The sequence below is a fragment of the Macaca mulatta genome, chromosome 11 (assembly GCF_049350105.2).
Source record: "Macaca mulatta isolate MMU2019108-1 chromosome 11, T2T-MMU8v2.0, whole genome shotgun sequence".
NCBI classification, from domain to species: domain Eukaryota; kingdom Metazoa; phylum Chordata; class Mammalia; order Primates; family Cercopithecidae; genus Macaca; species Macaca mulatta.
Window position 1 is genome coordinate 47,887,048 of NC_133416.1, and position 12,396 is coordinate 47,899,443.

General features: G+C 35.0%; 1 protein-coding gene across 3 annotated transcripts in view; it reads left to right on the forward strand.

The window, feature by feature from the left end:
* Positions 1-12,396, forward strand: part of CNTN1 (contactin 1) — a 380,108-nt gene that overhangs the window by 293,161 nt on the left and 74,551 nt on the right. For all 3 annotated transcript variants that reach the window (XM_077952290.1, XM_015151426.3, NM_001261751.1), the window contains 1 exon segment: positions 890-1,048. In XM_077952290.1, coding sequence (XP_077808416.1) covers positions 890-1,048 — 159 coding nt within the window.

Here is a 12,396-nt window from a genome sequence, read left to right on the forward strand (position 1 = left end):
ATTCTTATGACTATAACATGAAATGTATTATGCAAAATGATACATGAAATGATTCCCAGAAACTTCCACTTCAAGTAAAATAAATTACCTATAACATTTAAAGTTATAAGAAAGTATGTGGGCCAGTGCGGTAGTTCACACCTGTAGTCCCAACATTTTGGAAGGCCTAGGCATGAGGATCACTGGAGCCCAGAACGTGGAGACCAGCCTGGACAACATGGTGAAACCCAGTCTCTGCAAAAAAGTACACACATGCACACAAAAATTAGTTGGGTGTTGTGGAGTGCTTGTAGTCCCAGCTACTTGGGCGGCTGAGCTGGGAGGATCCCTTGAGCTGGGGAGGCACGCGGAGTCTGCAGTGAGCCATGATCACCCCACTGTACTCCAGCCTGGGGTGACAGAGCGAGACCCTAACTCAAAAAAAGAAAAAAAAAAAAAAAAACCATCAAAGAACAAAGAGATGTGTTCAGTTCTGGGTGGGGGGGCAGAATGACAATAGACCAACTGTTCCCATATCTAAACTGAATTGCGCTACCATCTCTGATTCATGCATTCAGTAAGAATTCATTAAATCATACTATGCTACAATCTGCATTAGTTCCCCTTGGTGCTAATTGCATATAATGAGTCAGAGATTATCCTGCATATCAATGTCATTTTTAAATGATAGCATCTATCTCCTTCCTTAAAAAGAGACGCATGAAATCATTCAGTGAAAACTACAAATCGTATCACTTCTTATAATCTATATTTAAAAGAAATGCAGACACACTGATTATATTGTACAAATGTTCTTCAGATTAATTGTTAGAAGACATTTTTGTATTCTAATGTGTGTTTAACTCACTAGTTGGGATTCACTGATTCATTACCCAAATTTTCATTTCAGGCCCTCCAGGCCCTCCAGGTGGTCTGAGAATAGAAGACATTAGAGCCACTTCTGTGGCACTTACTTGGAGCCGTGGTTCAGACAATCATAGTCCTATCTCTAAATACACTATCCAGACCAAGACTATTCTTTCAGATGACTGGAAAGATGCAAAGACAGGTGAGTTTTATTTGTCTGATTAATCCGTGCGTGTTTTCAAAGTGAATTCTTTTCTCAAAAACAAAAATTTGGAGGTTTTAAAATGTCATTATCTACCTTGAAAGGCTTTCTTTCTTAAATTTTTTAAAGCTTATTCTAATATTTTGGTAGTGAAGAAAATTACATGGAACTTACACATTTAAATGTGTTAAAGCTATAGAAAAAGAAGTATCATTTCTAAATCAACCTATAATGAAAAGCAAAATGAGGCCTCCTGGGTTTCCTGAGTTTTGTGTGAGATTTACTGCCCCCAAAATCACTGGAAAGTCTATTTTTGAGCAAATAGCATTCATAGCACATTATTTATGACCCTTTTTATTTGAGTACATATGTACTATAGTTCTGAATTTCTAAAAAGCCACATTGATCATAAATCTTAAATTAAGCATCCAAATCTTACTACTATAACCCTTTATGTGAATGATCTGACCTGGTTTGAATTTCCTCAAAACAGATTTTTAAAGACATTTTGGATCTTTCAACCTTTTTCTTTTCTTATATTAAGATTTTCCAAAGTTGATCAGGAAAAATTAATTAAGAGTAAGTGGGTACTTTCCTTTGTCTACAACTTTGCCATTTGTCATGACTAGCCTACGATATCACAGATCCATACATATATTTTCTCCTGTAAAATGGAAGATTGAAGATCTTTTTGATAAAATAATTTCTTTGTAACTTTTGACAATATTTTTAAACAAACTTGTCATTGCCAGAATTCTTTAAGATGGAAAAGAGGAGACATAAAAATATTTTTCCAGTTGTCACAAGAAAAGAAAAGAGACATGAGTGGTGAATAAAATGTTCCTCCTTTTTAAAAAACGAAAAAATAATTATTCTAATCTCCCAAATCTGCTTTCATTTTAGATTTATCTTAACATAATGGAAATCCCATTCCCAAATGCCAATATTTGTATTGCTCACTAATAGGTTTTAATTTAAATTTACTTCTATTCAATATTTCTCCCCCTCCAGAGAAATAAATCAAATATAAACTTGAAGTCTGTTGCAGGGATTTAGGATATATTTTAACATCAGATGATTCCCCACCTAAGTGTATAAAGTTGCAATAAATTAGAAACAAGTGAAATATTTCTATTACATTATGCTTATTGTTTTAAGAATTATCTGTAAATATTCTTGACAAAATCAGTCCATCTGAAAAATAAATTTAAAACCTTTTAGATGCTTTATAAACCTAAAGCATAAGCAGTTTCTACTTTTCTGAAGAGAATGGAAAAGTATCATAATAATGAAACTATTAGAAATCTAGCCCATTAAAATAAATAAGTGGTTTAAATTTGGTTTGGCCCTGAAAAAGAAATACTAATTGCAATCATTTGCATTAGTTATTTATGTATGCTTACTATGTAGCTCAATTTAAATATGCTTCCCACTAGAAAGTAGGTTCCATGAAGGTAAAAACTGTTTTATTCACTCTTCTATCTCTAGCACCTAGATCAGGGCCCACAGTGCTTATTCTTTAAACATGTTTATTGAGTCCCCACTGTGTGCCAGAACCTATTCTAGATGCAGTATGTATAGCTGAGCAGCAGTGAACAAAATAAGAACAACAAAACCTGTCTTCAAGGAGCTTATATTATAGTAGAAGAGATGCCAATACACAATTAAAATATATAGTAAGTCATGTGGTGATGAACACTAGAGAGAAACAACAGAAAAGAGGAATGGGGAGGTAGGAGATGTGTTTTAAATAGGGTACTTCTCATGTTCTCACTCATAGATGGGAATTGAACAATGAGAACACTTGGACACAGGGTGGGGAACATCACACACCGGGGCCTGTCTTGGGGTGGGGGGAGGGGGGAGGGATAGCAATAGGAGATATACCTAATATAAATGACAAGTTAATGGGTGCAGCACACCAACATGGCACATGTATACATATGTAACAAACCTGCACGTTGTGCACATGTACCTTAGAGCTTAAAGTATAATAAAATAAATAGGGTACTTCTGATATTAGTAATAGACACTGCTGCTTTCTAAAAGTTCCTATTTCCATTATATATCTTTTCCAATTCTTCTGCTTTCATTGACGTTGGGTCTCTGAATCTAAAGTATGTTTTCTGTTGGCCACATTTAGTTGAATTTTTCATCCAGTTTGATGGTGTCTGCCTTTTGATTGAATTATTTAATCCATTAACATTTAATGTTATTATTGATACAGTTGGATCGTAGTTGCATTGTATTTTTGCTTTCTAAATATTTTACTATTTTTGTTCCTGTTTTCCTTGTTCACTGCTTTCTTTTGGAAGAAGTGAGCATTTTCTAGTGTAACATTTTAATTCCTTTGATGATATTCACTGTGTGTGTGTGTGTGTGTGTGTGTGTGTGTGTAAGTAATCCTGCTCCGAGGGTAAGTTTATATTCACTATACATGTGTATAATCGAACACATACAAACTTAATGAATACTCTAGGCCTTACCAGATTTAACAGAATAGGTTTTATAATTTTATTAGTTTAATTTCAATGAATATGAAAGTGTTTCTCCTAGATAGCTCTATTTCATTCTTCCTCTTTTGTGCTATTACAGTACTATATATAATATAGTTATAGAGCATATAATATAGTAATATATTACTATAATACTATATATTACTAACATATTTTATTATATATGCTATTATAGCATATTTTATTATATGCTATATGCTATATATAGTAATATAATAATATATATAACTATATTACTATATATAGTACTATATATAGTAATATAACTATATTATTATATATAGCATATAATATATGCTATTAATATTTAGTAATATTATTATATATATTACTATAATAGCACAAAAGAGGAAGATGAAATAGAGCTATCTAGGGGAAACACTTTCATATTCAGTGAAATATATATAAATATATATGTTACATCTATATATTTCACAAACCCAATAATCTTATATTAAAATTATCACTTTCCATAATTGTTTGCCTATTAAACCAACATATGCTTGTTTATATAATCCTTTGTTAATTTGTCTGTTATATTATCCTTTATATTTACTACTTCTGGTCCTCCTCATTTGTTCATGTTGATTTGAGTTATCATCTAAGTCTCTTTTGCATTGCTATAAATATCTGAGGCCAGGTGATTTTTAAAGAAAAGAGATTTATTTGGCTCACACTTCTGCAGGCTATACAAGAATCATAGCGCCAGCATCTGGTTCTTGTGAGGGCTTCAGGAAGCTTTCATTCATGGTGAAAGCAAAGTGACTTGTCACATGGGGAGAGAGGGAGCAACGAAGAGAGAAGCAAAGTGCTAGGCTCTTTGTAACAATCAGTTCTTGCATAAACTAATAAAGCAAGAACTCACTCATTATTGGAAGAAAGGCACAAAGTCATTCATTGTGAATCCACCCCCGTGACCCAAACTCCTCTTATTAGGCCCCACCTCCAACACTGGGGATCAAATTTCAACGTGAGATTTAGAGTAGACAAACATACAAACTATGTATCACCATCTGATGTCATTTCTTTACAACTTTGCTCCTACCTGTCCCCTTTGTGCAGCTAGTATCAAATATATTACATTTCAATATATCATAGATCCAATAACACAATTATGTATATACACACATATATAAATGCACAACATGTGTGTGAACATATATACATACATATATAGGTTTCTACAATTACTTTTAAATAAGTTAAGAGAAGATAGAAGAAAAAATGAGTATTTATACTATCTTTTATAATTACAAAATTACCTTTACCAATGCTCATTATTTTGGGGGAGTTTATTCATATTGCTGTTTGGGATCAACTACTTTCAACCTGAATAACTTTAATTTTTTTTGGAAGATAAGTCTTTTAGTAACAATTTCTCTCAGTTTTTATTTATCTGTGAGTACATTTTGCCTTTGGTTTTAAAATACAGTTGCTTGGATATGATATTCTTGGTTGACAGTTTTTTTTTTTTTCACTGCTTTGAATACATCATCTTAGATGCCTTTTTCAGTCTGAGAAAATTGTTTTCTATTCTATTGGCCGAAAAGTGTCTCAAAATTCCTTTATATTTACCAGTATATTTATTATATCTGGGTTCCTCATTCCTTTCTGTAAAACTGTTTTTTATCTGGTATAATTTTCACTGCTAAGAAACTTATAGCATTTCTAATTGTTCAGATTGTTGGACTCAAAGGTTTTTATGTTTTTTCTATCAGAAAATGTCTTTAATTTCATCTTTAAGTGATACTTTTATTGCATACAAAATCCAAATTGCTCTTCATTTCACTTTGATCACTTTAAAAACATTGTTCTGTTGTCTTTTGTCTCCATTGTTTCAGATGAGAAGTCAGAAATTGTTTTAATCATAATTCTCTGTACTTGATATGTCTCTTTTCTGTGACTGCTTCGAGATTTCTTTTTGTATTTGCTTTTCAGCTTGATAAAATGCATTTATCCTGATGGAGCTTGGCTTCTTGTATTCTTGGGTTGATATTTTCTTCAACTTTGGAAAATTCTTAGTCATTCATTATCTCTTCAAAGATTTCCTCTGCTCTACTCTTTCTTCTTGGTTTCTCTTGACACATATATTAGATTGTTTGATGTTATTCCACAGAAAATGGACTGTGTCTATATGTATGTGTGTATATGTGTGTGTGTGTGTGTGTGTGCGTGTGTCTGCTTATCTGTGTGTGTGTCTCTGTTTCTGTATGGATAATGGCTAATTACCTCTCTCGCTTTCATAGATAATTTATTTTGCTGGATTCAGTCTGCAAATAATCACATTAAAATACTTTTGACCTACTGCTTTATTGTGTTCAGGAATTTTTATTTCTAGCATTTGGCTGCTTTTAATATTGTTCACATAATATTCCAAGGGAATTTCCTATTTGTTTATACAAGTTGTGCATGTTTTCCTCTTGACATTTTTACATACTTAACATACTTATGCTAAAACCCTATCAGATGATTTAAACATCTAGATCATCTTTAAGTCTAGTTCTGTGGATTTTCTTTTCTTTCTTGACAGTAGGTCATATTTCTTTGTTTACTCATGTGTCTGATAACTTTTTGCTCAATTCCAAACATTGTATATAGAAGAACAGTGATTACTAAAGTAAATATTAATGATGTCTGGGAAAGTGCATGCCATTACTTTAGGGACTGAGTCAATCAGATTTGTAGTTGAGATGATCTGAGCATTGTTATTAGATTCAGTTTAGTGCAGGCTTCAAGTGATTTGAGTGTAAGATCAGACCTTCCTGCATATCTGAGTGTCTGGAGGTTTTCCTCTCCTGCTATCAGACTTCGGCAGGCTCTTCTACCTTGGACCCCACAGAGGGTTCTTTCATCTCCCCGGCTTCTGCCCAGATACCTGCTGCTGTTGATCGGTCTAAAGCCCAGAGTTCTCGGATTTTTTACTCAGTTCTCCTTCTCTTCCCTTAGACTTCAACAAGTCCGAAGCACCTGTCCCTCACAGGGGAAGCAGATCTCTCTCATCACTCCTGCCACTATCTCATGTTTGTGGTATCGGTGCCCCAGAGGGAAGTCTTTTTTGGCTCTTTTGTACTGCCCCAAAACTTTCTTGAGTACATGTTATGAAGGCCTACGAAAAATAATTGTCAAATTACTATAGATTCTCCTTGTTCTTTGATCTCCCTGTGACTTTAAACAGCCATATCAGCCTATACTTTGTAAATATCTGTTAGAAGTTAAACTGTTTTCTTCTTACTAACATCTATGACTACATCTTTCTTTCATCACTGTTCTACCAATGATGAATTTTAGTCCCTTGTGTTTTCACAATCTCAGCTCTCTAATGGGCTTTGAAAAATGATGGTTTATAGATTATCTATGTGTTCTTTTTGTTAGTGTACTAGTGAAGTTCTCTCGTGACTGCATCCTAAGTGGAAGTGAAAAATATTTTCTGCAACAAATACAGAAATAAAAATCATATGGTTTTTGTTTATGGTGTGACCACTAAGAAAAAAAGGTACAGGATTAAATTCAGCTTCATGAAGGTGAATATTTAAGGTATGAAATAAATATATTTGAAAGATATCAACTTTCAGTGTTTCAAAGATTAAATTTAGAATAATGAGATGAAGAAATTGACTGTGTATTTTTAAGGCAAGCTATTGTAAATTTTACTTCTCTTGGACTGTTTTTAGTGGACAGACAGCAGATAGCTTGATGCCATTCCTGGAGTTCTACAAGATGCTCAGGTCATTGTTAGAAAATTGTGTTTGATTCCATGCTGCTACTTTCAGAGGACTAATTATACAATATTGTTAGTGATGGTGTGTGTGTGTGTAAGAGGATGTTGGCCAGAACATGAAGAGGCATAGTAAGAATGTTATGATAAATAGTTAAGAGAACCTGGAATAGGTTATCCAACATGAATAAGAAAATATGCTTATATTTAAACTTCTGTGTTATGTAAGACTGAGTTGGTTATTAAAATTCTTCTGTAGTTAACATCTTTGCACCTAAATGTTTCTCTGTACTGTAGGTTATTTACCTAAAATAGATATTTGTAAATTAAATTATTAAGTATAAACAGCCCAAACCCATGAGCTATATTATATAATCACTCTGCAGTAAGGTAGAACCTGTTTTATTCCCATAAGCAGTATTTGGGTATCTCTTCTGCCATATCTTTACCTAGTATTATTATCATCTTTTTAAAAATGAAAACTCTCTAGGTCTATTCTAGGACAGTATTTTTTTTTTTTTTTTTTGCCTTTCTGTTTCTTGAGTTTTTGTAGTTCTCATTTCAAACATGAATTTCTGGATTTTTATGAGGTTACATTCATATTTCCCTTAGAGAAGGATCAAGGATTCACACCTTCTGAGATGTCAGAGCACAGCTTGCTTTTCCTTTGCTTCACGGAAATTCGCCAAACCTATGGCTCCTTCCAGAGTCCTGCCAGGCAATCTATGGGTTGGGTCTAGGACCTGTAACATAAAACTGAGTAGGTGTGTCAGAATCAGTGAGAAGCCTTTAAATGCTCATTTCCAGTCTCAGACACCTGAATTGTGTGTGTGCATGTGTGTGTGTGTGTGTGTGTGTGTGTGTGTGTGTGTTTAATTATACTTTAAGTTCTAGGGTACATGTGCACAACGTGCAGGTTTGTTACATATGTATGCATGTGCCATGTTGGTGTGCTGCACCCATTAACTCGTCATTTACATTAGGTATATCTCCTAATGCTATCCCACCACCACCCCCCATCTCCCCACAAGGCTGCAGTAACCAAAACAGCATGGTACTGGTACCAAAACAGAGATATAGACCAATGGAAAGAATAGAGCCCTTGGAAATAATACCACACATCTACAGATCTTTGACAAACCTGACAAAAACAAGAAATGGGGAAAGGATTCCCTATTTAATAAATGGTGCTGGGAAAATTGGCTAGCCATAAGTAGAAAGCTGAAACTAGATCCTTTCCTTATCCTTTATATGAAAATTAATTCAAGATGAATTAGAGACTTAAATGTTAGACCTAAAACCATAAAAACCCTAGAAGAAAACCTAGGTAATACCATTCAGGACGTAGGCATGGGCAAGGACTTCATGTCTAAAACACCAAAAGCAACGGCAACAAAAGCCAAAATTGACAAATGGGATCTAATTAAACTAAATAGCTTCTGCACAGCAAAAGAAACTACCATCAGAGTGAACAGGCAACCTACAGAGTGGGAGAAAATTTTTGCAATCTACTCATCTGACAAAGGGCTAATATCCAGAACCTATAAAGAACTCAAACAAATTTATGAGAAAAAAACAAACATCCCCATCAAAAAGTTGGCAAAGGATATGAACAGACACTTCTCAAAAGAAGACATTCATACAGCCAACAGACACATGAAAAAATGCCCATCATCACTCACCATCAGAGAAATGCAAATCAAAACCACAATGAGATACCATCTCACACCAGTTAGAATGGCAATCATTAAAAAATTAGGAAACAGGCGCTGGAGAGGATGTGGAGAAATAGGAACACTTTTACACTGTTGGTGGGATTGTAAACTAGTTCAACCATTGTGGAAAACAGTGTGGCGATTCCTCAAGCATCTAGAACTAGAAATACCATTTGACCCAGCCATCCCATTACTGGGGATATATCCAAAGGATTATAAGTCATGCTGCTATAAAGACACACGCACACGTATGTTTATTGCGGCACTATTCACAATAGCAAAGACTTGGAATCGACCCAAATGTCCATCAGTGACAGGCTGGATTAAGAAAATGTGGCACATATACACCATGGAATACTATGCAGCCATCAAAAAGGATGAGTTTGTGTCCTTTGTAGGGACATGGATGCAGCTGGAAACCATCATTCTCAGCGAACTATCGCATGAACAGAAAACCAAATACCACACGTTCTCACTCATAGGTGGGAATTGAACAATGAGATCACTTGGACACAGGAAGGGGAACATCACAGACACCTGAATTTTTATTTAGAATCTCTGAGTGAGTAGGTTTGTTCTGGTACTTTCAGATATTTGGGTTTTAGATTGAAATGGGGGACACCAAAGATTCTGCTTATGTTTAGATCTTAAAGAAATGCCAGGACTCACTCAGATAACTTGTAAAAGTCTACAGTGGAGGGGCTTACATTGGCTGGAGTTATTCTTGACACAATCTGTTTTTCAGTCCTGAAGTCATTCTGGCTGTTTCCGAAGCTGCTCAAACAATTAATCAGTGTGGTCTAAAGGCAGGGCGCTACAAGCATGATTTTCAGGCAACTAAAACACAATGAATTATTGGCCTTGTGATACCCATGAGGCTTGATTCTCTTTTCCTCAAAGAATGGTGAGAAACTTCTTTTTATTCTAAGCCTTAGGGCCTCAAGGCATTTGTAAATAGATCTATGAATTATTGCTTATAGCTGGTTGCTAAACTGAGTATTTTGGCCTAAGTACTAAAGTAAGAACTAAGGTCTCCTGCTTTATATCTCTTTGCTTAAAATTTACACTAAAAGTAAAACAAATTTTTAAAGAACTACTCATTTAATATACAACATTTAGTTTTTTTAAAAGAGAGATGTGAGTTGATTCTCATTTATCTCGTCCACTGCTGCTGTGTATGCTTTATTTAAAACATGGTTTTACCTTTAAAACACATTTTATATGCTTTATTGTGAGCCCTAAATGTCTTCATAAATGGCTTGTACCTAATGCAATCTTCTCTCCTATTCCTTAAACCCTGGTAGGAACTATTGGATCCTTTAGTTTTCTTCTTCTCCTTCTCCTTTTTTTGCTTCCGCCAAAATCAGGCATTATACTGTTAAGATCTGATTTTTCACTGCTGAGATTAACTGTATGGCCTAACTCAGAACTGACCCAGTTAAAAATCAGGTCTAGAACAAGGTCTGCTCCTGATCCCCAGTATTTGCCTCCATTATGCAAAGTACTTTACTCTCTTTCTGGCTCCAAGAATAACGAACAGGTTGCAAGGAACTTGGCTGAAGAAAAAGGACACGAAGTCTCTCTGTTCCTGTTTCTCCATTTGGCTTGAGGCATAAATCTGCTTCCAAAGCAAAGCTTACTTCTTTAGGGAGCAGGCTTCTGCTCCCAAACTGCGTAGGTGATTTTGGAGGAAGTAAAAAAAGAAGGAGAAGAAGAAAAAAGGATCTAATAGTTCCTACCAGGGCTTAAGGAATAGGAGAGAAGATTGCATTAGGTACAAGTCCATTTGTGAAGACATTTAGGGCTCACAATAGAACATATAAAATATGTTTTAAAGGTAAAACCAAGTTTTTAAAAAAGCATACACAGCAGCAGTGGAAGAGAGAAATGAGAATCAACTCACAGTTGAAGGGAAAGGAAGAGGGCTTAAGAAGATGGAGTAGTAATCTCTGCTTTAGACAGGACAGGACAATTAATGGACTGAATACATGACAATATAGAGGTCATAGAGTGATGGATATTATGTGGTGGGGCAATGCAAAAGAGTGCCCTCCTTCTCTTACCTGCCTGATTCAAGGATGAAGAAGGCACTAAAGTGATTGCTATAGACAAGGCTATGCTTCTTGCCTTGAGACATTGTCTACTCTAAATAGACACAAACTTTAGAATTTGTATTACATATATATTTTTAGCAAAAATATATTAAGTACTTCTATTTGTAAAACATCATGCTGGGCATACTAGGCCGTGAGGGGTTTCAAAATGTGAATAAAAAGTAGAAAAAATGTATATATGGCCACAAATGATAGCCAGGAACAAACAAGGGGGAGACAAAAGAAATACATTGAGTGTGGGCCTGATGTGAACCTAGCCAGTCTTGGAGTTCCATTTGTAGTGATGACTTGGGCTACTTAGCTCAAGACAAGAGCTGGGAAAATATTAGAGAGAATGTGTTTTAAATTATGTACCTCTGATGTGGTTGGGGTCAGAAGTGCCACCCAAATTTGTGGAAGTGAAAGCAGCTTAGAGAAAAGAGACACTTTCAATTCTTGGTACATCTTTTAAAAATGATAGATGTTAATCATGTTTTTGCTAAATTATTCCTACTACTTACATAGATGATTTTATTGAGGGGATATTATAACTATTTACCAAAACATGTTTGTTTTAGATATTTGTATTCTCATATGTACTGATGTTAATATAAATTATCAAGAATAATAATAATTCGATTTGTTCTAAAAAGAAGAGTTGTCAAGCTATTAGCAATCCTGGTGGGAATACTATTCTAAAATATTTATAGCAAATTCCTTCCTTAATAATTCAGAATGTCCACTCTGGAATTCCATTCCCTTAATGTACACTTCATTTTCCCCTTCTGAGAGAGTTTTTTGCATCTTTGGACCAAGGGCTTCTTCCTAGGGTCTACCTGCTTGAGGTCATGACTCTGAGTTTGGTTGCTTATTCTTCCTTTCTTTATCTCACTCATTAAAATCAAAGCCTTGGCTCCTCAGCTGGAATCCAGATCTAGCATAAAATGACTCCTGTTGACTTTTCTTGCCTTACCTACCATCATTCCTTCACATATTTTTGGTGGTCAACTATGATCTTCTACTTTATGAAAATGTCTTCCATTTGTTTGGGAGATTTTCATACTGGATCCTCACGTTTTTTACATGCGCTCAAAATCAGTCAATCAGCTGCAGCTTCTCCACACATCCACCTGGTTCTTTTTCTGTTCTAGCAGACACCTGCTCTTACCTATTGACCTCCCAGCTTCCTTGGAAAAGCCCCAGTGTAGCCTTGACTATCATAAGAACACAATATCTTCATTCTTTAAAATGCTTCCAACATTTCCATTCTTCAAACCCTTAAATGGTGCTGGAGTTTTGAGACTAGGAA